The 26,850-nt window shown below is 49.7% G+C and overlaps 1 protein-coding gene across 3 annotated transcripts; it reads left to right on the top strand.

Moving 5' to 3' along the window:
• The first annotated feature begins 952 nt into the window (after positions 1–952).
• On the top strand, positions 953–12,743 carry LOC121273945 (zinc finger protein 239-like). 3 transcript variants are annotated; one of them, XM_041181078.1, is made up of 3 exons: positions 977–1,084; positions 2,307–2,439; positions 11,006–12,743. In XM_041181078.1, exon 3 carries the CDS (start codon positions 11,359–11,361, stop codon positions 12,379–12,381), a length of 1,023 nt encoding a protein of 340 aa, XP_041037012.1. In that variant the 5' UTR covers positions 977–1,084; positions 2,307–2,439; positions 11,006–11,358; the 3' UTR covers positions 12,382–12,743. The 3 variants fall into 3 exon arrangements, with proteins under 3 accessions (XP_041037013.1, XP_041037012.1, XP_041037011.1); XM_041181077.1 differs by having other exon boundaries at positions 2,307–2,460; XM_041181079.1 differs by lacking the exon at positions 2,307–2,439 and having other exon boundaries at positions 953–1,084.
• Positions 12,744–26,850: the final 14,107 nt, after the last annotated feature.

Here is a 26,850-nt window from a genome sequence, read left to right as displayed (position 1 = left end):
GACCAAAATTCCATCCGCTTCCTCGATCGCTTGCTGTGCCTGCATGCTAACTTTTTGGGTTTCATGCACAAGAACACCCAGCTCCCTCTGTGCTGCAACTTTTTTTCTGGAGTCTTCTCTCCATTTAAATAATAGTCTGCCTTTTGATTCCTCTCTGCCAAAGTGCATGACCTCACACTATCCCACATTAAGAACTCCATTTGCATGTTTTTTTCCCCATTCACTCTGAGTATATCCCTTTGCAGATTCCTTATGTCCCCATCACAACCAGTCCTCCCACCTACTTTTGTATCAGCAGCAAATTTGGATACATTATACTCTGCCCCCCAACCCCCTCCCCCCCCCCCCAAGTCATTGATATAGATTCAAACTCCTATCAATTTGATTGATTTATTTTTCTTTGTGTGAGAGAAATGCAGCATTTTTGCATTGGGAACTTGTGACAAAGGATCGAGGTATAAACCTCTTGCTTCTTATCCCCTCCACAGGAAAAGGGGCGGGGTTTGGGGGCGGGCTGCTGCAGGTCCCACCCCTGCGCCACGCTGATTGGTCCATTGGATCAATCAGCCCCGCCCCTTGCCAGCCTCCACGCACCCATTTGGCGGAGCGGCACGTCAATCACCATCACCCGCCCCTTTCCCCCCACGTCAGGTGAAACCGCTGGAGCTGGGCAGAAAAAAAAGAGCGAGGAGCCCTCCGGTCAAGGTGACAGGCACCAGGGGACTGACCTAACGTTCGGCTTCGCCTATGTGGGTCCGGCGCGTGTTTTATTTTTGTTCAAAAGTCGATTCGGCCGAACCCTCTGGATGAGGGGGAGGCGCAGGCGGCGTGCCTGTGACGTCGGCCTAAGCACGTGCTTGCGTGACGTGACACGCGGGTTGGTGACGCGCTACGTCAGATGCTGACCGGAGGCGGGAGGGGGAGGACCCATGCGGCGGATGAAAGGGGGTGGGAGGGAGCGAACGAGGGCCGACCTGTCTGTTTTACCATTCCGCTTCGGTGCGTTTGTTTATTGGCGACCCGGCGAGGCCGGGTCAGCGTCGATGAAGAAACCAGGATCGTGTTTGAAAGGATATCAATGCAGGTACGCAGAGGACGGCTGGCCGGGTAAGGGGTGGGGTGGTGTGGGGGACTGGCAATGTTGAAGCTCTGGGCGCATCGGCGGGAGGTTGGCGCAGGCGCGCTGTCGGGGGCGGGGCGGTTGGCTCAGTCGCGCGGTCGGGGGCTGGGCCTGGCGCAGGCGCGCGGTCGGGGGCTGGGCCTGGCATAGGCGCGCAGTCGCGCGGTCGGGGCTGGGGCTGGGCCTGGCACAGGCGCGCGGTCGGGGGCGGGAGGGCTGGGCCTGGGCCTGGCACAGGTGCGCGGTAGGGGGCGGGAGGCCTGGCGCAGGCGCAGAGTCTTGTCCAGAGTAAAGTAATTTTCTGGAATAAGAGCCTCTGATTTCAGGATGTCACAAACTGTGGCTCAGAATTGACATTCTGTGTTGCAAAGCTCATCATGTGGCTAAAGGAACAGGTCTGAGGTTAGGAATGGTGCAGTGGGTAATTCACCTCTTGACTCCCCAAATCCTGTCCACCATCTACAAGGCAGAAGTCAGGAGTGTGATGGAATACTCACCGCTTACCTGGATGAGTGCAGCTCCCACAACACTGAAGAAGCTCGACAGCATCCAGGACAAAGCAGCCCTGCTCGATCGGCACCCCATCCACAAACACTCACTCCCTCCACGCACAGTAGCAGCCAGTGTGCATCATCTACAAGATGCACTGCAGCAACTCACCAAGGCTCCTTTGACAGCACCTTCCAAACCCACGACCGCTACCTTCTAGAAGGACAAGGGCAGCAGGTAGATGGGAACACCACCACCTGGAAGTTCCCCTCCAAGTCACTCACCATCCTGACTTGGAAATATATTGGCCGTTCCTTCACTGTCGCTGGGTCAAAATCCTGGAACTCCCTCCCTACACCACGCGCACTGCAGCGGTTCAAGAAGGCGGCTCATCACCACCTTCCCGAGGGGCAATTGGGGACGGGCAATAAATGCCGGCCCACCCAGCGACGCCTGCGTGCCACAAACGAAAATAAAAATAAAACAAAAACCAAGCTGAATAAATGAGACAAAAATGCAAAGTGGCCATGGGGTCTGCTTGGTTAGTGAAAGCCGAGTTCAGGGGCAGGTTCTCTGAGCATGGATAATTGCAAGTGCTGGCTTAGCTTTAGAGAAACTGGAAACATTTTGATTTTGGAGGGGAGGTTCTCAATGTCCACTGCAGAGAAGCAAAATTCTTCTCTTTTTTGTTTGTAAGGTATAGGAGCATAGAAGCAGGAGGAGGCCATTCTGTCCTTCGAGCCCGCTCCGCCATTCTACTAGATCATGGCTGACCAGCCACCACCATTTTCCCTCACTGTCCCCGTATCCCTTGATGTGAATCACAGAAGGTCAGTGTGCAGGTACAGCAGGTAATTAAAATGTTCTCATTTATTGAGAGGGGAATTGATTTCAAAAGTAGGGAGGTTACGCTTCAGTTGTACAGAGCATTGGTGAGACCACATCGGGAGGACTGTGTACAGTATTAGTCACCTTATTTAAGGAAGGGGGTAAGTGCATTGGAAGCAGTTCAGAGAACGTTTATCAGACCAACACCTGGAATGGGAGGGTTGTCTTATGAGGATAGGTTGAACAGGCATGGCTTGTATCCTCTGTGGTTTAGAAGAGTAAGAGGCGACTTGATTGAAGCATATCAGATCCTGAGGGGTCTTGACAGGGTGAATGTGGAGAGGATGTTTCCTCTTGTGGGAGAAACTAGAACCAGGGGGTCACTGTTGGACAGAGATGAGAAATGTTTTCACTGTGAGGGTGGTGAGTCTTTGGAACTCTTCCTCCAAAGGCAGTGGAAGCATAGCCTTTGAATATTTTTAAGGCAGAGATGGATAGATTCCTGGTAAGCAAGGGGGTGATAGGTTATCAGGGGGTAGGTGGGATGCAGACTTCAGGCTACTATCAGATCAGCCATGATCTTATTAAATGGCGGAGCAGGCTCGAGGGGTGGAGTGGCCTCCTCCTGCTCCCTGTTCATATGTTAGTATGTTATTTTGCCCTTCATTTTGTAGGTTTCAATGAGATCACATCTCGCTCTTCTAAACTCTATGAGAATATAAACTCAATTTACTCAACCTCTCATCATAGAACAACCTCCTCAACCCTGGGAACAACCTAGTGAACCTTGTATCCAGCTCTGCCTTAAAGATATTCAAAGACTCTGCTTCCACCGCCTTTCGAGGAAGACTCATCACTCTCAGAGAAACAAACTTCTCCTCATCTCTGTCCTTAATGGGCGTCCCTTTACTTTTAAATAGTGACCCCTAGATTAGAACCATTGAAAAGTTACAGCACAGGAGACCATTCGGCCCATCCTGTCCATGCCAGCCCGAGGACACCCAGGTGCCCTTTCTAATCCCACTTTCCTGCACCCGGCCCATATCCCTTCAGCTTACAGCACTTTAGGTGCAGATCCAGGTACTTTGTAAAAGAGTTTAGAGTTTCTGCCTCTACCACCAACTTGGGCCGCGAATTCCAGACACCCACTATCCTCTGCATGAAAATGTTCCCCTACACCTTCTGCCGCTTATCTTGAATCTATGTCCCCTAGTTCTAGAATTCTCCACCAAGGGAAACAATTTGATCCTGTCCACTCTATCTATTCCCCTCATAATTTTGTACACCTCAATCAAGTCACCTCTCAGCTTTCTTTGTTCCAAGGAAAATAACCCCAACCTATCCAATCTCTCCTCGTAGCTACACGTTTCTAACCCCGGCAGCATTCTTGTAAACCTCCTCTGCACTCTCTCCAAGCTATTACGACCTTCCTGTAATGTGGTGACCAGAACTGCACACAATACTCCAGTTGTGGCCTCACCAGTGTTTTCTACAATTCCAACATTATATCCTTACTTTTATATTCTATACCTCTGCCAATGATGGAGATCATTCCATATGCCTTCTTTACAACCTTGTCTACTTGAACTGCTGCCTTCAGGGACCTGTGTACTTGTACGCCAAGATCTCTCCCTTCATCTACCCCTCTTAGTATATTCCCATTTATTGTGTAATCGCTATAAAGGTTTGATTTCCCTAAATGTATGACCTCACACTTTTCTATGTTAAAATCCATCTGCCAGTTTATCGCCCACTCCACCAACCCAACTATATTATTTTGGAGATTTATGGCTATCCTCCACATTATCCACTACTCGGCCAATCTTTGTGCCATCTGCAAATTTCCCAATCGTGCACCCCCACGTTCACATCTAAATCATTAATATATAACACAAACAGCAAGGGTCCCAACACCGATCCCTGTGGAACACCACTTGAGACAACTTTCCATTCGCAAGGGAATCCATCGACCATTACCCTTTGTTTCCTGTTACAAAGCCAACCTTTTATCCAGTTTGCCACGTTACCCTGAATCCCATGGGCTTTTACTTTCCTGACCAATCTGCCATGTGGGACCTTGTCATATGCCTTGCTAAAATCCATGTACATAACATCCACTGCACTACTTTCATCAACCCTTCCTATCACTTCCTCCAACAAGAAGAAACATCCTCTCCACATCCACCCTGTCAAGACCCCTCAGCATAAAACCGTAAGACATAGGAGCAGAAATCAGGCCATTCAGCCCATCGAGTCTGCTCCGCCATTCAATCATGGCTGATAAGTGTCTCAACCCCATTCTCCCACCTTCTCCCCGTAACCTTTGATCCCCTTACCAACCAAGAGCCTATCTATCTCAGTCTTAAATACACACAATGACCTGGCCTCCACAGTCTTCTGTGGCAATGAATTCCATAGATTCACCACTCTCTGGCTAAAGAAGTTTCTCCTCATCTCAGTTCTAAAAGGTCTTCCCTTTACTCTGAGGCTGTGCCCTCGGGTCCTAGTCTCTCCTACTAATGGAAACATCTTCCCTACGTCCACTCTATCCAGACCTTTCAGTATTCTGTAAGTTTCAATCAGATCCCCCCTCATCCTTCTAAACTCCATCGTATATAGACCCAGAGTCCTCAAACGTTCCTCATATGTTAAGCCTTTCATTCCCGGGATCATTCTCGTGAACCTCCTCTGGACCCTCTCCGGGGCCAGAACATCCTTCCTGAGATATGGGGCCCAAAATTGCTCACAATAGAGCCTTATAAAGCCTCAGCAGCACATTCCTGCTTTTATATTCTAGTCCTCTCGAAATAAATGCCAACATTGCATTTGCCTTCCTAACTACCGACTCAACCTGCAAGTTAACCTTAAGAGAATCCTGGACTAGGACTCCCAAGTCCCTTTGTACTCCAGATTTCTGAATTCTCTCCCCATTTAGAAAATAGTCTATGCCTCTATTATTCTTACCAAAGTACATGACCTCACACTTCCCCACGTTGTATTCCATCTGCCACTTCTATGTCCATTCTCCTAACCTGTCCAAATCCTTCTGCAGCCTCCCCGCCTCCTCAATAATACTTGTCCGTCCACCTATCTTTGTATCATCTGCAAACTTAGCCAGGATGCCCTCAGTTCCTTCATCTAGATCACTAATGTATAAAGTGAAAAGTTGTGGTCCCAACACTTACCCCTGCGGAACTCCACTAGTCACCGGCCGCCATCCTGAGAAGGACCCCCTTATTCCCACTCTTTGCCTCCTGCCAGACAGCCAACCTTCTATCCATGCTAGTACCTTGCCTCTAACACCATGGGCTCTTATCTTACTGAGCAGCCTCCTGTGCGGCACCTTGTCAAAGGCCTTCTGGAAGTCCAAGTAGATTCCATTGGCTCTCCTTTGTCTAACCTACTCGTTACCTCCTCAAAGAATTCTAACAGATTTGTCAGGCATGACCTCTCCTCGATGAAACCATGCTGACTTTGCCCTATTTTACCATGCGCTTCCAAGTATTCTGAAATCTCATCCTTAATAATGGACTCTAAAATCTTACCAACGACCGAGGTCAGGCTAATCGGCCTGTAATTTCCTGTCTTTTGCCTCACTCCCTTCTTAAACAGGGGGGTTACATTAGCGATTTTCCGGTCCTCTGGGACCCTCCCTGACTCCAGTGATTCCTGAAAGATCACCACTAATGCCTCCAGTATCTCTTCAGCTATCTCCTTCAGAACTCTGGGGTGTAATCCATCTGGTCCAGGTGATTTATCCACCTTCAGACCTTTCAGTTTTCCTAGCACCTTCTCCTTGGTAATGGCCACTATACTCACCTCTGCCCCCCGACTCTCTTGAACTTTGGGAATGTTACTCATGTCTTCCACAGTGAAGGCTGACACAAAGTACCAATTTAGTTCCTCCGCCATTTCTTTGTTCCCCACTACTACTTCTCCAGCATCATTTTCCAGCGGCCCAATGTCCACTTTTGCCTCTCTCTTACTCTTTATATATCTAAAAAAACTCTTGCAATCTTCTTTTGTATTACTGGCTCGTTTACCCTCATATTTAATCTTCTCCCTCCTTATTTCTTTTTTAGTTGTCCTCTGTTGGTCTTTGTAGGCTTCCCAATCCCCTGGTTTCCCACTGCTCTTCGTTGCATTGTATGCTTTCTCTTTAGCTTTTATGCTGTCCCTGACTTCCCTTGTCAGCCATGGTTGCCTCGTCCTCCCTTTGGTATGCTTCTTCTTCCTAGGGATGAATTTTTTTTGTGTCTCCCAAATTACTCCCAGAAACTCCTGCCATTGCTGTTCCACTGTCTTTCCTGCTAGGCTCATCTCCCAGTCAATTCTGGCCAGCTCCTCCCTCATGCCTCTGTAGTTGCCTTTATTCAATTGTAATACCATTACATCTGATTCCAGCTTTTTCCTCTCAAACTGCAGGGTAAATTCCATCATATTATGGTCACTTCCTCCTCAGGGTTCTTCAACTTAAGCTCCCTTATCAAATCTGCCTCATTACACATCACTAAATCTAGAATTGCCTGTTCCCTAGTGGACTCCACTATAAGCTTGTTTCAATCAAGTCGCCTCTTATTCTTCTAAACTCCAGCGCATACAAGACTAGCCTTTCCAGCCTTTCCTCATAAGTCAACCTGCCCATTCCTGGTATTAGTTTGGTAAACCTTCTCTGAACTGCTAACCCATTTACATCTTTCCTTAAGTAAGGAGATCAATACTTAACACAATACTCCAAATGTGGTTTCACCAGTGTCCTGTACAACTGAAGCATAACCTCCCTACTTTTGTAATCAATTCCCCTCGCAATAAATGATATCATTGTATTAGCTTTCCTAATTATCTGCTGTACTTGCAGACTAACCTTTTGGATTCATGCACTAGGGCACCCAGATCCCTCTGAATCTCAGAGCTCTGCAATCTCTCACCATTTAGATAATAGACTTGATTTTTATTCTTCCTGCCAAAATGGACAATTTCACCTTTGCCCACTCACTTAGCCTATCTACATCCCTTTGTAGCCTCCTTATGTCCTCTTCACAACTTACTTTCCTGCCTTTGTGTCATCAGCAAATTTAACAACCATACCTTCAGTCCCTTCATCCAAGTCATTTATATAAATAGTAAAAAGTTGAGGCCCCAGCACTGATCCCTGTGGCACACCACTTGTCACATTCTGCCGACCAGAAAATTACCCATTTAAGCCTACTTTCTCTTTCCTGTTAGCTATCCATTGCCGATATGTTACCTCCTACACCATGAGCTTTTCTTTTCTGCAATAACCTTTGATGTGGGCACCTTATCAAGTGCCTTCTGGAAATCTAAGTACAGTACATCCACCAGTTCCCCTTTATCCACAGCACATGTGACTCCTTCAAAGAACTCCAATAGAATGGTTAAACATGATTTCCCTTTCACAAAACCATGTTGACTCTGCCCGATTTCCTTGAATTTTTCTAAGTGCCCTGCGATAACATCTTTAATAATATTTTCCAACTTTTTCCCTATGACGGATGTTAGGCTGACTGGCCTGTGGTTTCCCTTTATTCCCTTTTTTTGGAATAAAGGAGTTACATTTGCTGTTTTTCAAACTAATGGGACCTTCCCCGAACCAAGGGAATCTTGGAAAGTTAAAACCAGCACAAAAACTATTTCACTCCCCACTTCTTTCAAGACCCGACGACGAGCAGCCCCAACAATTTGCTCAGTACCACTTCTCTGATGACCATTCTTTGCTGCTTTTTATAATCTGGCCAATCTTCTGACCTGCTGCCCATCCTTGTGCAATTACATGAATTTTCTTTAAGATTATCACTCTCTTTAACTTTTATAGTTAACCACGGGTGGTGGCTCCTCCCCTTGGAATTTTTCTTTCTCATTCGAATGTCTCTGTTCTGTCTATTCTGAAATGTCCCCTTAAATGTCCGCCACAAAATCTGCATGGATCTATCCCTTAACCTCATTTGCCAGTTCGCTTTAGCTAGCTCTGCTTTCATGCCCTCATAATTGCCCAGAAGAGTGAGGGGGTGACTTGATTGAAATATATAAGTTCCTGAAAGGACTCGACAAGGTGGACGTGGAAAGGATGTTCCCTCTGGTGGGTGAGTCCGGAACTAGGGGGGTGGGGCACTGTTTTAAAATATTAGGGGGTCGCCCTTTTGGGACAGAGATGAGGAGAAATATTTTCCCCGGGGTCATCGAATGCCTCTTAAGTTGGAAGTAGATTCTTGTCAGGCAAGGGAATCTAAGGTTATCGGCAGGAGATGGGAACGTGGAATTCGGAACACAAGCAGATCAGCCGTGATCTTAATGAGTGGCGGAGCAGCCTCGAGGGGCCGGATGGACCACTCCTTCCCCTATTTCTTGTGTTCTGAGGGCTGTGCGACTTTGGAACTCTCCGCCTCAGAAGGCAGTGGAGGCGGGGGTCATTGAATATTTTTAAGGCAGTGGATAGATTCTTGTTGGGCGAGGGAATCAAAGGTTACCAGGGTTAGACGGGAATGAGGAGATTGAAACACAAACAGATCAGCCGTGATCCTGTTGAATGGCGGAACAGCCTCAAGGGGCCACCTTCTGCTCCTGTTCCGTGTGTTTGTGCTAGTAGAGAATTCCAAAGACTCTCAACCCTCTGAGTTTTAAAAAAAAATCCCCTCATCTTGGTCTTAAGTGGCTTCCCCTTATTTTGAAATTATGTCCCCTGGTTCTAGACTCCCCACCCAAGGGAACCATCTTACCCACGTCTATCTGTCCCTCTCATTACTTTGTAGGTTGCAATGAGATCACCTCTCATCCTTCGAAACTCTTAAAGAATACAAGGCCCGGTTTCCCCAATCTCTCTTCATAGGACATAAATTCTCCTGTCTCTACTTTTAAAGAACCAACATTTACTTTAGCTATTCCCTTCCTTGTGAAAGCCCCAGCACTGACCCCTGTGGCATACCAGTTGTTACATCCTGCCAACCAAGGAAAAGGCCTATTTATGACTATTCTCTGCTTCCTGTTGGCCAGCCAATTTTCTATCCATGCCAATATGTTACCCCCTACACCATAAGCTTTTCTTTTCTGCAATAACCTTTGATGTGGCACCTTATCAAATGCCTCCTGGAAATCTAAGTGCAGTACATCCACTGGTTCTCCTTCATCCACAGCACATGTGACCCCTTCAAAGAGCTTCAATAAATTGGTGAAACATGATTTCCCTTTCACAAAACCATGTTGACTCTGCCTGATTCTTGAACCGCTGCAGTATATCGGCCCTTCCTCCACTGTCGCTGGGTCAAAATCCTAGAACTCCCTTCCGAACGGGTGTACCGACACCACATGGACTGCAGCGGCTCAAGAAGGCGGCTCACCACCGCCTTCTCAAGGGGCAGTTAGGGATGGGCAATAAATGCTGGCCCGGCCAGCGATGTCCCATCACGTAAATGAATTCAAAAAAACTTATGTAGGGAGAAAGAGGTTGCAATGAGGTATTTGGATCTGCAAGTACATGGGAAAGAGGTTTTAAAAGAATATAAATGACACAACTGAGGGCAAGGCCCAGGGATCTCCCAGAGGCCAGGTCAGGGGAAAGAATTCTGCTTTGCCCTCGCTATATTTAATGCCCCGTTTCCTGGATTCAAATCAGTGCAACAGGGGCCGATTGTAGTGAAGGGAAACAGGAGAGAGAATGTCAGATTGGCTTCATTTGAGAGGGCGGCCCTTGGGGTTGAGAGGAGAGATAGCTGGAGAGCGGGTGATGAGTCGCAAGACGTTAAGGTACAGGAGTAGGAATCGGCCATTCGGCCCATCAAGCTATTCAATAAGGTCACGGCTGATCTGACAGTGGCCTGATCTGCACTTACCTGCCCTGAGGGGTCTCGACAGGGTGGATGGAGAGAGGATGTTTCCTCTTGTGGGATAACCTAGAACGAGGGGGGGTCACTGTTTAAAAATAAGGGGTCGCCCATTTAAGACAGAGACGAGGAAAAATTTTTTCTCTCAGAGGGCGGTGAGTCTGTGGAACTCTCTTCCTCGAAAGTGGTGGAAGCAGAGTCTTTGAATATTTTTTAGGCAGAGCTGGATAGATTCTTGATTAACAAGAGGGTGAAAGGTTATCGGGGGTTCGGCGGGAATGTGGGGTCGAGGTTACAATCAGATCAGCCACAATCTTATTTAATGGGTGGAGCAGGCTTGAGGGGCCGAGTGGCCGACTCCTGCTCCTAATTCATACAGTTTGGATCAAAAGCCTGTCTAACTCAGCCTTGAATATAATCAATGACCAGCCTCCCCTGCCTGGGAAAGAGAGTGCCAAAGGCTAACGACTGTCTGACAGAAGAAATTGCTCCTCTTGTCTGTCTTAAATGGATGACCCCATATTTTTAAACTTTGCCCCTCCACCATCCCCGAACTCTAGGTTCCCCCACCAGAGTCTGAATTAGCAGCAGAGAGAGGGAGGTGTGTGTGAGGCAGGATTTATCGCCTTGCAGGGAGGGGAGTGGGAAGAGTGTTGCACTGGACACTCGAATTGTCTGTTCGAAATCTCGACCCTGTATTTACGGTGATGCCTTCCGTCAACTGCTTTCACAGGGTGTGACGAAGGGAGAATTTGCAGATGGATTGTCCAAGATTGGACCGAATCGCTCGATCCATCGGGACCTGAATATCACCCTTTGAATGTGGAAGGAGAGACGCTTGCCTGTTCTGTCTGTGGGAAAGGATTTTGAACATCGGTGTGACTGGAAAAGCACCGAGACACACGCACACACACACCCGAGTGAGAGTGTTTCCAGTGCACTGACTGTGGAAAGAGCTTTCACCACTTACACAGCCTGAAAGTACATCACACTGTTCGCAGTGAGGAGAAACCGTGCACACCTTCGCTGTGTGGACGAGGCTTCAACTGATCGTCCCACCTGGAGAGACACAGAGACCCCCGCACCATGGAGAAACCGTGCAAGTGTGCGGACTGCGGGAAGGGATTCAACTACCCGTCCCTGCTGGAAATCCATCGACGCGGCCACACGGGGGAGAGGCCGTTTGCCTGCTCCGAGTGCGGCAAGGGCTTCACCCAGTCTTCCCACCTGCTGACCCACCAGCGGGTCCACACCGGGGAGAGGCCCTTCATCTGCTCCGCGTGCGGCAAGGGCTTCACCCGGCTGTCCAACCTGCTGACCCACCGGCGAGTCCACACCAGGGAGAGGCCGTTCACCTGCCCCGTGTGCGGGAAGGGGTTCACCCAGTCCTCCACCCTGCTGACCCACCAGCGGGTCCACACCAGGGAGAGGCCGTTCGCCTGCCCCATGTGCGGGAAGGGGTTCACGAGCTTAGCCAACCTTCTGACCCACCAGCGCCTTCACAGCGGGGAGAGGCCGTTCTCCTGCTCCGAGTGCAGGAAGGGATTCACCCAGCTATCCCACCTCCTGACGCACCAGCGGGTTCACACTGGGGAGAGGCCGTTCACTTGCTCCGCCTGCGGGAAGGGATTCAAAAGCTCATCCAACCTGCTGACCCACCAGCGGGTTCACACCGGGGAGAGGCCATTCGCCTGCTCCGAGTGCGGGAAGGGATTCAGTCAGCTGTCCCACCTCCTGACCCACCAGCACGTTCACACCGGGGAGAAGCCATTCACCTGCTCCGAGTGCGGGAAGGGATTCGCCGTCTCCACCAGCCTGCAGGCACACCAGCGCACTCACGCCGACAAATGCAAATGCCCGGACTGTGGGAGGGCCTTCCAGAGCGCAAAAGAGCTGCTGGGTCACCGCCGCACCCACACCGGGGAGAGGCCGTTCGCTTGCTCCCTGTGCGGGAAGGGGTTCACTCACTCGACACACCTCCTCACGCACCAGCGAGTCCACAGCGGGGAGAGGCCCTTTACCTGCTCTGTGTGCGGGAAGGGGTTCACCCAGTCGTCCAACATGCTGAGACACCAGCGAGCTCACGGGACTGCGGGGGCTGGACTATAGAGTCGGCGATTCAACACCTCAAGGCAGCTTCCCATCCAATCATGGTTGATCTCTATCTGAACTCCATCGGCACAGAAGGAGGTCATTTGTCCCACCCGGTCCATGCCGGTGTTTATGCCCCATTTGAGCTCTTTCCTCATCTTAAATCGATTGTGGTAACCCTCTACTCCCTCCTCCCTCAAACATTTTTCTCACTGCCTTAAATACATCTTGTACTATTCGCTCCAATCGCCCTTTGTGGTAGCGAGTTCCACATTCTTACCACTGTTTTGGCGGGGGGGTGGGGTGGTGGGGGGGCAGCTAAGAAGTTTCTCCTGAATTTCCTGTTGGATTTCTTGCAGACTCTTATATTGATGGCCTCTAGTTATGCTCTTCCCCACAAGATTAGGTCACCCCCTCAACCTATTTTTAGTAGAATCCCTGCCTCTCGATCCTTTCCTTTCTGTTATCCTTTCGTGGGCTGTGGGTGTCGCTGGGCCAGGCCAGCATTTGTCGCCCGTCCCTGATTGCCCATGAGCTGCGCGTCTGTCTTGCCCGGGCCATTTCAAAGGAGGGGCAGTTAAGAGTCGACCCACATCGCTGTGTGGACCTGGGGTAAGGATGGCAGACTTCCTCCGCTAAAGGGACATGAGTGAACCAGATGGGGTTTTTACGACAGTCGACGATCGTTGTCATGGTTACTGTCACCGAGACTATCTTTATAATTCCAGACTTTATTAACTGGATTTAAATTCCACCAGCTGCCGTGGTGGGATTTGAACCCACGTCCCCCAGAGCATTAGCCTGGGCCTTTGGATTACCAGTCCAGTGATATTACCGCAATGCTGCCTGACATGCATTTCTGGTATCATCCTTGTAAATCTCCCCTGCACTCCTTGCAGTGCCTCTGAAACCCTTTTGGTCTAAGCTGGCGGCCTGTGATTGCACACAGTACTTTGAAGTGATGGCTAATCAAGCTTTGGTGCAGGCTTAGCAACGCTTTTTTGAGACTTTTCAATTCTATCCCTCCAGAAAGGTCGAACTAGTTAACTCCTTTGACCCATCTTTGATTCATGATCCGTCACCGACTTCCCCAGTAAGAACGTATTCACCTGAGTCTTGAGGATTTCAGTCAACACCCGACATTCACAACCTCATCCAGCACCTTTTCCTGGGTATCAGTGACTGTCGGTTTGTTTTATATCAGACAGGAGGAGATTGGTGTCATTGACTGTGAGGTTGGTTTATATCAGACAGGAGGAGATTGGTGTCATTGACTGTGGGGTTGGTTGATATCACTCAGAAGGAGGTTGCCACTTTCATGTTCCTCTGACATGTCCTCCTTCCTTAACCGAGGTTTTCCACCCATGGTGGTTGACAGGGCCCTCAACCGTGTCCGGCCCATCTCCCGCGCATCCGCCCTCACACCTTTCTCTTCCTCCCAGAACCATGATAGGGTCCCCCTTGTCCTCACTTATCACCCCACCAGCCCCCACATTCAAAGGATCATCCTCTGCCATTTCCGCCAACTCCAGCATGATGCCACCACCAAACACATCTTCCCTTCACCCCCCCAGCAGCATTCTGCAGGGATTGTTCCCTCCGGGACACCCTGGTCCACTCCTCCATCACCCCCTACACCTCAACCACTTCCCAAGGCACCTTCCCATGCAACCGCAGAAGGTGCAACACCTGCCCCTTTACTTCCTCTCTCCTCACCATCCAAGGGCCCAAACACTCCTTTCAAGTGAAGCAGCGTTTCACTTGCACTTCCCTCAATTTAGTTTACTGCATTCGCTGTTCCCAATGTGGTCTCCTCTACATTGGAGAGACCAAACGCAGACTGGGCGACCGCTTTGCAGAACACCTGCGGTCTGTCCGCAAGCATTACCCAGACCTCCCTGTCGCTTGCCATTTCAACACTCCACCCTGCTCTCATGCCCACATGTCCGTCCTTGGCTTGCTGCATTGTTCCAGTGAAACTCAACGCAAACTGGGGGGGAACAGCACCTCATCTTCCCAATAGGCACTTCACAGCCTTCCGGACTGAATATTGAGTTCAACAACTTTAGATCATGAGCTCTCTCCTCCATCCCCACCCCCTTTCTGATCCCCCTTTTTCCCAATAATTTATAGAGATTTTTCTTTTCCCACCTATTTCCGTTATTTTTAAATGTATTTCTATCCATTGTTTTATCTCTATCTTTTAGCCTATTTTGATCATTTTGCCCCACCCACCCCCACTAGGGCAATCTGTACCTTGCTCATCCTGCTTTATACCCTTAATGTCACCTATTATCACATTCCTTAGAATTATTATTATCATTATCACCACCTCTTTGTCCTTTTGTCTATGACATCTTTTGGTTACCTCCGCCTATCATTGGCCCTCTATCCAGCTCTACCTGTCCCACCACACCCCCCTTAAACCAGCTTATATTTCACCTCTTCTATTTTTCCTTCCTTCTGTTGAAGAGTCATTCGAGCTCGAAACATTAACTGTGTTCCTCTCTGCAGATGCTGTCAGACCTGCTGAGTTTTTCCAGGCATTTTTGTTTTTGTTTTGGATTTCCAGCATCCGCAGTTTTTTGCTTTTATTATAGGCGGAGATTGGTGTCAGTGACTGCGGGTTTGGTTTATATCAGACCGGCGGAGACTGGTGTCAGTGACTGTGAGGTCGGTTTATATCAGATAGGAGGAGATTGGTGTCAGTGACTGTAAGGTTGGTTTATATCAGAAAGGAGGAGATTGGTGTCAGTGACTGTGGGTAGTTGTATATCAGACAGGAGGAGATTGGTGTCAGTGACTGTGGGATTGGTTTATATCAGACAGGAGGAGATTGGTGTCAGTGACTGTGGGGTTGATTTATATCAGACCGGGGCAGATTGGTGTCAGTGACTGTGAGGTTGGTTTCTATCAGACAGGAGGAGATTGGTGTCAGTGACTGTGCGGTTGGTTTATATCAGACAGGTGGAGATTGGTGTCAGTGACTGTGGGGTTGGTTTATATCAGACAGGAGGAGATTGGTGTCAGTGACTGTGAGGTTGGTTTATATCAGACAGGTGGAGATTGGTGTCAGTGTTCCCATATCCACACGAGCATTGCTGGCAAGACCAGCGTTTATTGGCTTTCTCCAACTGCCTTTGAGATGGTCATGGTCAGCTGCTCTCTTGACAAGCAAGCAACCTGCTGGACCACTGCAGAGGGAATTGGTCACGTTGCTGGGGGCCTGGAGTCAGTCACACGTGGGCCAGACCGGGTAAGGAAGGCAGATTTCCTGAGAGAACCGGATGGGTTTGTGTAGCTACCTGATGGTGACGTGGACACTGTGACAGATACCCGCCATTTCTTTTTACAGTCAGCTCCAGATTTATTTACTAAATTTAAATCCCTCCCAGCGGCAATGTTGGGACTTGAACTCTTGCTGCTCCCAGATCATTTGCCCAGGCCTCTGGATCACAGCAGCGTAACTCCTCTGCTTCCCAGTGATGCTCCGGCGCTGTCATGGCCAAGGACATTCCTTTCAACTCATTCTTTCGAGGGACGAGGTGCGTCGCTGGGCAAGGCCAGCATTTGTTGCCCACCCCTAATTGCCCTCGAACTGAGTGCCTTGCCGCACCATTTCAGAAGGGGGCAGTTAAGAGGGGGAGGGACAGGGATAGATGGGTTTTTAACAACAATTGACAATGGTTCTCACCGAGATTGGCTTTCAATTCCAAGTATTATGAATTGAGTTTAAATTCCACCAGCTGCCGGCGGTGGGACTTGAACCTGTGGCCCCCTCGGTGGAGGGGGTGGGGATGCGCCTGGGCCTCTGGATTCCCAGCCCAGTGCCGTTACCGTGACACCACCGTCTCTTCTCCCCCTGAGCCCTTAATCACAATAATCGCACAGTGCAGAAGAGGCCCTTTGGCCCATCGAGTCTGCACCGACACGTGAGAAACACCTGAACTACCTACCTAATCCCATTTACCAGCACTTGGCCCATAGCCTTGAATGTTATGATGCGCCGAGTGCTCATCCAGGTACTTTTTAAAGGATGTGAAGCAACCCGCCTCCACCACCCTCCCAGGCAGCGCATTCCAGACCGTCACCACCCTCTGGGTAAAAAAAAGTTTTTCCTCACATCCCCCCTAAACCTCCTGCCCCTCACCTTGAACTTGTGCCCCCTTGTGACTGACCCTTCAACTAAGGGGAACAGCTGCTCCCTATCCAACCCTGTCCATGCCCCTCACAATCTTGTATACCTCAATCACCCCCACCTCAGTTTTCTCTGCTCCAGCGAAAACACCCAAATCTATCCAAGTTCTGCCGAAGGGTCACGAGGACTCGAAACATCAATTCTTTTCTTCTCCGCCGATGCTGCCAGACCTGCTGAGTTTTTCCAGGTAATTCTGTTTTTGTTTTTGTTTTGGATTTCCAGCATCCGCAGCTTTTTGTTTTTATCTACATTTTTAACCAAGTCTATCCAACCTCTCTTCATAACTTATAAATGTTTCATCCCAGGCCACATCCTTGGTGAGCCTCCTCTGCACTCCCGGGGGGAGTCAAACGCCTGCTGTATGTCTAAAACTTTAAAAAAAAGGTGACGGACTGCCGTTCGACAGCGCGATTTGCCAAGGGGGGGGTGGCCGCTCGGGGGTGGGGGGGGAGGGGCACGTGTTACCAGCAGTGAGCTCAGTCTGCCAGGGCAGCCCCCACCCCATCTTCATGTCTTGACCTCTCCCTCCCCCCCCCGCCACCCCCCACCACCACCGAGTGAGCGAACCCACCACACCATCTTGCTGAATCTTGGCATCGGCTTTCGCTTCCCCTGCCAGCCACGAACTGAAATATCGGCAAGTTTGAAAGGTGTACCTCTGTCCAAACGTCCCCCTGGCCCCCCAGTCCCCCCACAAGAGTAACTGGCTGCTGTTCAAGGTAAGCAAGGCGTGGGGTGTCCCGTTCCGATCCGCAGCAGCGAGCTTGGCGCTCCGTGTTTTCAGCGACTCGCACCCTCGTCACCTGTCAGCTCTCGGACGGGGGATCGAACTCTCTCCACCCCTCTGCAGAGACCCCAAGCGTGGGCTTTCAGCAACTCAATAAAGGCATAGAAAGTAACTCCCGGTGTGCAAAGTGGACTCTTTTGCGAGCTCCGGCTCCTGGTCCCCAGCAGGTGGAGGCCCTTCCGCCAACTCTCGCCGACAATCGTGGAACCTTGCTGGATGGCAGGGGCCATCGTGTCCATCCTGGACCTCCGAAAGGTGAAGGGACTCGTTAGAAACCCCTCTGCGCCACCCCCCTGGATGTTGTCTGAGGGGTTGTGCCCCCACCAGCCTTTTGTGTTTTGATCCCCTGCAGACAATGTCCACTTACTCCTGTTCCTCGACCCTTTGGAATGTTTCTCTTCCCTCTCCTCCCCGATGTTTGTGGTCAGATATTCCATGTCCGAACCCTCTCTTCCCTGATTTTTGTGGTCAGACGTTCCATGTACGAAATCTCCCCTCCCCGGTGTTTGTGGTCAGATATTCCATGTCCGAGCCCTCTCCTCCCCGATGTTTGTGGTCAGACGTTCCATGTCCGAGCCCTCTCTTCCCTGATGTTTGTGGTCAGACGTTCCATGTCCTAACCCTCTCTTCCCCGGTGTTTGTGATCAGATATTCCATGTCCGAACCCTCTCTTCCCCGGTGTTTGTGGTCAGATATTCCATGTCCGAACCCTCTCTTCCCTGATGTTTGTGGTCAGACATTCCATGTCCGAACCCTCTCCTCCCTGATGTTTGTGGTCAGATATTCCATGTCCGAGCCCTTTCTTCCCTGATGTTTGTGGTCAGACATTCCATGTCCGAACCCTCTCTTCCCTGATGTTTGTGGTCAGACATTCCATGTCCGAGCCCTCTCTTCCCTGATGTTTGTGGTCAGATATTCCATGTACGAAATCTCCCCTCCCCGGTGTTTGTGGTCAGATATTCCATGTCCGAACCCTCTCCTCTCCCTGATGTTTGTGGTCAGACATTCCACGTCCGAACCCTCTCTTCCCTGATGTTTGTGGTCAGACATTCCACGTCCGAACCCTCTCTTCCCTGATGTTTGCGGTCAGATATTCCATGTCCGAATCCTCTCCTCCCTGATGTTTGTGGTTAGATATTCCATGTCCGAACCCTCTCCTCCCTGGTGTTTGTGGTCAGACATTCCCTGCGGAAGCAGATTCTCCCAACCTCAGCTCGTTCTCCTGGTACTGACCGGTGACTCCCCCCACCCTCCCTCTCGTCACTGACTTGCTGGCCTGTGAAGCGTTGATGAGGAGGAACACGTTGTCGAATCTTTTCATCTTGCATTCATCAGGACAAATGCGAGAATGCCAAATTTCAAGCAAGCAAAACAATTTACACTACTGGAGAAAAAGCCACATTACGAGCTTGACTGCCCTGGCTCACTATCACAGCCAGGGACTGTTCTCTGCAAAGGAGAGGAATATGTTTGAGCCTTGCACCTTTTTTCCATTGCCAGGCAGCTTGGGGGTGCTATGGCTCCCTGCCGCTTTCGCCATGGCAACGTCTCGGCCAATGAGAGTCGACTTGTCAATTGATCAGCACCCTTTTCTTCCGAGGCATAAATTGTTGTGATCATTTGAAATTTGGCATTCTTGTGTTTGTCCGGATGAGTATGAGATGAAAAGCTTAGGCCACGTGTCTCTCTTTTCAGCAATATTTGAGCCCTGTGATATAGTTCTTCCTTTCCTGATCAAGCTCTGAACAACTCCACCCCCGCAACCCCCCCCTCCTCCCCGCGTCTCTTTTTAACCTTGGCTCCAAAGAAGGGCCCTGCTTTCTCCAGATGACTGAAGCATCTCATCCCTGACATCATCTCAGTGAATCTCCTGTGTATGGCTGAGAAAAAAAGAGACAAGCTGTCAAAGCTTTTCACCTTGCACTCAACAGGGTAATTCGCAAGAATATCGCGTTGTAAAGGGAACAATTCATACCGCACGAGAAGAGAGTGCTGAGTCTCCTTCTGCACCCTCTCCATGGCCTTGATGCCTTTCCTAGTGGAAGGTGCTGAAAACGTGACACGAAACACCAGCAGCAGCCTCACCTGAGATTTTGCGCTCGACACCCACGATTCACAATTTCTAAGTGTCTTTATCAACTTGTTCCCCCGCTTTTCGAGACCCTGGTGTCTGAACCTCAGACTGCTTGCTCCTCTGCACATTTTACTACCGTCCCTTTTATTTTTGATTCCCAGAAAGTGCCGGCTCAACTCCCTGGTGTTAAATTTCACCCGCCACCTCCCTGCCCCGTTAGGTAATTTGTGTGTCTGGTGCGGTGTCACTCACCGTCCCCTGCTCTGCTCTCCATTTCTAGTGGTGGTCTCGATCTTAAGCCCCCATACACCCGAGCCGAGATAATTTCTCAATAGTGAGATGAGCTGTGGTCCCCGCACTGACCCTGTGGGATGCTGCTATTTACATCCGTCAAGCCTGACGAACATCCATGGATCCCGATTCCCTTTTTGGTTCTGCCTGTGGAGTCCTAGGAACCTTCAGCACAGGGGGAGTCCATTTGACCCATCCTGCCTGTGCTGTCTTTTTGAAAGAACCATCGTGCTTAGTCCCACATCTCGTCTTATGACCCCCAACCCTGTAAAGTCCTCATGTTCCAAGTACCTGACCAACTCCCTTTTGAAGATTACTTATGGAGCCGCCTCCCACCACCTTCACGAGTGGACCATTCCAGAATTCCGGATCAGTGAGGGAGGAATGGTGCTACTCTCCACACTTGAGTCGGAGGGCTGGGGGTCCAAGACCTGTTCCAGAAAATAAGCGCTGCACTGTCAGGGGTGCCATCTTTAGGATGGGGTGTTGAGGTTTAATGAGGTTTCCTCAGTTGCATGTAAAGGATCCCATGTTACATTTTTTTAAAAACTCTTTCACGAGGGGAGGGCATCGCTGACTAGGCCAGCATTTGTTGCCCATCCCTAAGTGCCCCTTGAGAAGGTGGTGGTGAGCTGCCTTCTTGAACCGCTGCAGTCCATGTCCAGGTACAGCCACCGTGCTGTTGGGGAGGAAGTTCCAGGATTTTGACCCAGCGACAGTGAAGGAACAGCCGATATATTTCCAAGCCAGGATGGTTGTGTGGCTTGGAGGGGAACTTGCAAATGGTGGTGTCCCCATACAGCTGCTGCCCTTGTCCTTCCGGGTGGTAGAGGCCGCAGGTTTGGAAGGTGGTGTTTAAGGAGGCTTAGTGAGTTGCTGCAGTGCATCTTGTAGATGGTACACACACTGGCTGTCACTGTGCGTCGGTGGTGGAGGGAGGGGTGGATGGGGTGCCAGTCAATGGGGCTGCTTTGTCCTGGATGGTAATAAAAGTGACACACGGCGGATGCTGGAGATCTGAAATAAAAAAACAGAAAATTCCGGAAACCGGAAAAACTCAGCAGGGCTCACAGCATCTGTGGAGAGAGAGAAACAGTTAATGTTTTTGAGTCCAATATGACGTTGACAGAGAGACGGAAATGTGATAGTTTGTATGCTGTATGAATAAAGTGGGGGATGTTGGGGCGGGGGGGTGTGAGTTGTTTGAGCAAAATAGAATACCAGGGATAGGTTGGAGGGCATGGGAGATTAAATGACAAAGATGTCATGGAACAGAAGTCAAAGAAGATACCTAGTTCTGTTGAAGGGTCATGAGGACTCGAAACGTCAACTCTTTTCTTCGCCGATGCTGCCAGACCTGCTGAGTTTTTCCAGGTAATTCTGTTTTTGTTGTAGAAGACAAAGGGATTGGTCATGATAGCATTAAAGACTATGAAGCTATGATCCAGAATAGGTGTTAAAAGTAGAACAAAGGTCAGCACTGTTTGAAAGCAAAGTAGCAGAATGTGTTAATTGTGGGAAAAGGGTCAGTGCTGTCTGAAAGCAGAACATGAGATACAGACTGGCACTGGTAGGGGGGGAGACATCAAATGGAGGAGTTGTCCCCTCTCAGCCTTCTCTGCTCTAAGGAAAACAGCCCTAGCCTATCCAGTCTCTCTTCATAGCTGACGTGCTCCAGCCCAGGGCAACATCCTGTTGAATCTCCTCTGCACCCTCTCCAGTGTAATCACATCCATCCCATAGTGTGGTGACCAGAACTGCACAGAGTACTCCAGATGTGGCCTAACTAGCATTTTATACAGCTGCAACGTAACCTCCTTGCTCTTGTATTCAATGCCTCAACTAATAAAGGCAAGTATCCCATATGCCTTCTTAACCACCTTATCTATCTGTGTTGCTGCCTTCAGGGATCTATGGGCATGTACACCAAGGTCCCTCTGGTCCTCTGTACTTCCTGGGGTCCTACCATTCATTGTGTATTCCCTTGCCGGAGTCCTCCCAAAATGCATCACCTCACATTTCTCAGGATTAAATTCCATTTGCCACTGCTCTGCCCATCTTACCAGCCCATTTATATCGTCCTGTAATTGAAGGCTTTCCTCCTCACAGTTTACGACATCACCAATTTTCATGTCACCTGCGAACTTACTGATTATACCTCCAATACTCATGTCCAAATCTTCAACGTATACTACAAACAGCAAGGGTCCCAGCACCGATCCCTGCGGTACTCCACTCATCACAGGCTTCCAATCACAAAAACAGCACTCAACCTTTACCATCTGACTCCTGCCACTAAGCCAATTTTGGATCCAATTTGCCAAATTACCCTGGATCCCATGGGCTCTTACCTTCTTGACCAGTTTTCCATGCGGTTCCTCATCAAAAGCCTTACTGAAGTCCATGCGGACTACAGCAAATGCACCACCTTCATCTACACAACTAGTCATCTCCTCAAAAAGTTAAATCAAATTAGACATGATCTCCCCCTGACAAAGCCAAGCTGACTATCCCTGATTAATCCCTGCCTCTCCAAGCGGAGATTAATCCTGTCCCTTGGAATGTTTTCCAATACTTTCCCTGCCACTGATGTTCGACTCACTGGCCTGTAATTACCTGGTTTATCCCTACTATCCTTCTTGAAGTGTCTTCTGAAAGCCCATTTACATATCTACTGCAAGATCTTGATTAACATCTGGGACAAAGCTGCCCATTGATTGGCACCCCATCCCACCACCTTCAGCATTCACTCCCTCCGCCACCGATACACAGCAGCAGCCAGTGTGCACCATCTACAAAATGCACTTCAGGAACTCACCAAGGCACCTTAGACAGCACCTTCCAAACCCACGACCACTACCACCTAGAAGGACAAGGGCAGCAGATAGATGGGAACACCACCACCTGGAAGTTTCCCTCCAAGCCACTCACCGTCCTGACTTGGAAATATATCGGCCGTTCCTTCGCTGTCGCTGGGGTCAAAATCCTGGGAATCCCTCCCTAACGGCAAGGTGGGTGTACCTTCACCACGCGGACTGCAGTGGGGTTCAAGTAGTTCTCAAGAGGCAATTAGGGATGGGAAATAAATGCTGGTCATGCCACCGATGCCCACACCTCATGAAAGAAGGCTCCATCACACAAGGTTTGAGATACAGAGGGGCGGAAGATATCCAACAGTTGTGTGAAACTTAGAGCCCATCTGGGGTTGCTGGTACTTGGTGGGGGGGGGGGGGGGGGGGTGTGGGTAGAAGTGGCAGCATACTGTTATTGTCACTGGACTGGTAATCCAGGAGATCCAGGGTTCGAATCCTGCCACAGCCGATGGTGAAATTTGAATTCAATTAAAAAAAAAACTGGAATTAAAAGTCTAATGACGATCATGAGGGGAGAGGGCAGGAAATTGGAGTTGAGGTGGAAATGAGATCAGCCATGATTGTAATGAATGGCAGGGAAGGCTCGAGGGGCTGAATTGCCTACTCCTGCTCCCAGTTCTTATGTATGAGTCAATTATCATTTAAAAAAAAAACATCTGGTAGACTCTGAAATGGCCGAGCAAACCACTCAGTCCTCAAGAGTGCTTAGGGATGGGGAGTAAGCGCTTGCCTGGCCAGTGCCGCCCCTATCACCACGATCGAATAAAGTAGAAGTTCTGGCCCCCACATCTCAGCAAGGATAAGTTGGTAAATTATGAGGGGGTGAGGGAGGCTCTTTCCCCTTGAGTAGGGAAGAAATGAAGTGACCTAACTGAGCCATGGAAAGGGATTCGATAAAATCGACTGCTTCCTCCAGTGGCTGGACAAAGGGGTGGGGCGTGACCTTACAACGAGGGCCTGGTAAAGGGACGTGCAAATCTGGAACTCCCTCCCCTCCCCACCCCAAGAAGCTCGGAGGTCAGCTGAAAAATTTCAAAACTGCAACTCATGATTTGTGAGGGGCAAGGCTGACACGTGATCGGGGGGGTGGGTGGGGGGGACCAAAGGTGGATTAAATGGACTTACGATACAGATCAGCCAGGAGGAACAGCTTCCTCCTCCTATGTCCCAACTCCTGTCATCCCTTTTAAATATATTCCTTCATGGGATGTAGGCATCCGCTGTCTTGCTGGGGCCATTTCAGTCAATCACATTGCTGTAGGGTGTCACACATGTAGGGCAGCCAGACTGGGTAAGGACTGCAGATTTCTTTCCCTAGTGGACATGAGTAAACCAGGTGGGTTTTTACAACAACGGCTAGCTTTTCAATTCCAGATTTTATGAATTGAATTTAAATTCCACCAGCTGCCGTGGTGGGATTTGAACCTGTGTCCATCCCCACCACAGCATTATCCAGGGTCTCTCTGTCGTCCAACCGTGCCACTGTCCCCATGGAGCACTCCCCCTTTATTCTGGAAGAGCGTGGGCCACAGCAACACTCCAGGCAGAGCCACCCATGCGATGGGTGCCCCATCCATTCATCAAACTGCTCACTGTCGCGGGGTTGTCCAATGAGGAAAGGCTGAGGAGGCTGGACCTGCATTCCTCAGAGTTTAGAAGGAGGAGAGGTGATCTTTCAATGAAGTGTACAAAGTCCTGACAGGGCTGGAACAGGGTAGATGCAAGAAGGATGTTTCCCCTGGTCGGGAGGTGAGTTGGGGGGCGGTCGAGAACCAGGGGACACAGTCTCAGAATAAGAGGCAGGACATTTAGGACTGAGATGCGGAGGAATTTCGCCCACTCAGAGGGTGGCGAATCTTTGGAACCCTCTACCCCAGGGGGCTGGGGAGGCTCAGTCATTGAGCACGTTCAACCACAGAACCATAGAAAAGTTACAGCGCAGAAAGAGGCCATTCAGCCCATCGTGTCTGCGCTGGCCAAAAAGGGGGGAAAAAATTAAACTAGCCGCTCGTTTTAACCCCACGTTCCAGCACCTGGTCCGTAGCCTTGCAGGTTACAGCACTTGAGGTGCAGATCCAGGTACTTTGAAAATGAGTTGAGCGTTTCAGCCTCAACCACCAACTTAGGCAGCGAATTCCAGATGCCCACTACCCTCTGGGTGAAAAAGGTTTTTCCTCACGTCCCCTCTCATCCTTCTACCAATCACCGTAAATCTATCCCCCCTGGTAATTGACCCCTCAGCTATGGGGAAACAAGTCTTTCCTGTCCATCCTAACTAGGCCCCTCATAATTTACTACAACTCAGGTCACCCCTCAGCCTCCTCTGTTCTAAGGAAAACAACCCCAGCCAACCCACTCGTTCATCACAGCTGCAATTTTCCAGGCCTGGCCACATTCTTGCGAGCCTCCTCTGTACTCTCTCCAGAGCAATTACGTCCTTCCCGTAACGTGGTGAGCAGAACTGGACACGATGTCACTGGTATCCAGAAATCTATCCCTCTCTGTCTTGAACGGGAGGGCATTGAGAGGGGTTGAGGAAGTGAGAGACCTTGGAGTGTACGTTTGGAGGTCCCTGACAGGCGGATAAGGTGGTGAAGAAAGCGTATGGAGCGCTTTCCTTTATTGGGTGGGGTCTTAAATACCAAAGCAGGGATGCAATGCTGGAACTGTATGAAACGGTGGTGAGGCCCCAGCTGGGATTTTGTGTCCAGTCCTGTGCAGGAAGATGGCGTTGAGGTAGAGGATCGGCCATGATCTAGTTAAATGGTGGAGCAGGATCGAGAGGCCGAATGGCCTACCCCCCCCTCCCCCCGATCCTATGACCCCCGTCCACGGGACCCCCTGCAGAGATTCACAAAGGCTCCTTCAGCAGAACCTCCTAAAATCATGAACCTCCCCTGTCACCAGAAGGGCAGGGTCAGTTGGGAGCATTGGTGACATCATTGCTTCCCAGGGCCCCTCCCAAGTTGCCCCATCATCCTGAGCTGGGGCATTTACCAATCCTTGCTCATCGCTGCATTAAAATCCTGGAACTCCTTAATGGCACCTTTGGGGGGGGGGGGGGGGGGGGGGGGTGGTGTGAGGGGGCAGGGAGGGACCATCGCCACATGGTGTCGTGTGGTTCAAGAAGAAGGTTCAGCGCCAACTTCACGTGGAGGACTAAGGATCGAAAGTTAACGTGTCATGACCGCAGCCGATGTTAATCACTGCACAAACCAAATCCCAGAGGGAAACTTGGCTTCCCCCTTTCGTTTGTGTTCGGAAAACAAGAAAACGGACGTACCGATCTCAGCAGGAAGAGGTCCAGTAACACTTCTGGGACTTTAAAAAGTAAAAGTTTTATTAACAAGTTTAAAAGAAAACTTAAGCACACAAGATTACAGTTACATGGTTAAAATTAGTCTTACAAAACATTTCCCCAGAAAGACTTTATGCTTGGTCAGACCCACATAGTTGAACACCTTCTAGGCAACAATCCCTTATAGATGATTAACTATAAAAAAATCCAGTAATATTACCCAAGGAAAACTGGTGTAGCTTCAATAAACGAATACCACATGACCTGTAACTCTCTTCCGCTCCGCTGTGAAAATCCAAATTTCAGAATAAAATTGCTTTTTGCAGCCCAAGACTTTTCTGGCTTGACTGAATGGCTGATTCAAATTGCATCCGCTCTCAGCCCACAGCTCCAGCTGCTATGTTTCACAACTCAACAGCCCAACAGCTACAGCTCAAAACAGCAACTCTAAATTACCTTTTTTCCCCTTTTATCTCAGGTTCCTTGTTTTCACACCTCTTTGAAACTCAAATCCTTTCAAATATAAGATCTATCATGTTTCTGTCATGTCTTTGCTTTCGGGTCACTAAAATATAATAGTCCCCCTTTCTATTTACCGATGTCCTTTTGGACTCGGCCAACTTGGTCAATCACTCTTGGTGAAGCCCCCTACTGAGAGTACATTTTGCACCCTTGCCACCCTCAGTATTTCCTCCAAGTGATGTCCAACATGCAGGAGCACTGATTCATCAGCTGAGGGAGGGTGGTACATGGTAATCAGCAGGAGGTTTCCTTGCCCATGTTTGACATGATGCCATGAGACTTACGGAGTCGATGTTGAGGACTCCCAGGGCAACTCCCTCCTGATTGTATACCACTGTGCCACCACATCTCCTGGGCCTGTCCTGCCGGTGGGACAGGACATACCCGGTGATGGTGGTGTTTAGGACATTATCTGTAAGATATGATTCCATGAGGGTGACTATG

This window comes from Carcharodon carcharias, assembly GCF_017639515.1.
Source record: "Carcharodon carcharias isolate sCarCar2 chromosome 27 unlocalized genomic scaffold, sCarCar2.pri SUPER_27_unloc_5, whole genome shotgun sequence".
NCBI classification, from domain to species: Eukaryota; Metazoa; Chordata; class Chondrichthyes; order Lamniformes; family Lamnidae; genus Carcharodon; species Carcharodon carcharias.
The sequence above is the reverse complement of the archived record's forward strand: the minus strand, read 5'-3'. Positions and strand labels throughout refer to the sequence as shown.

Bases quoted from the DNA above. Each gene is read 5' to 3' on its own strand.
- LOC121273945 (XM_041181079.1), top strand. From the start codon at position 11,359: ATGGAGAAACCGTGCAAGTGTGCGGACTGCGGGAAGGGATTCAACTAC.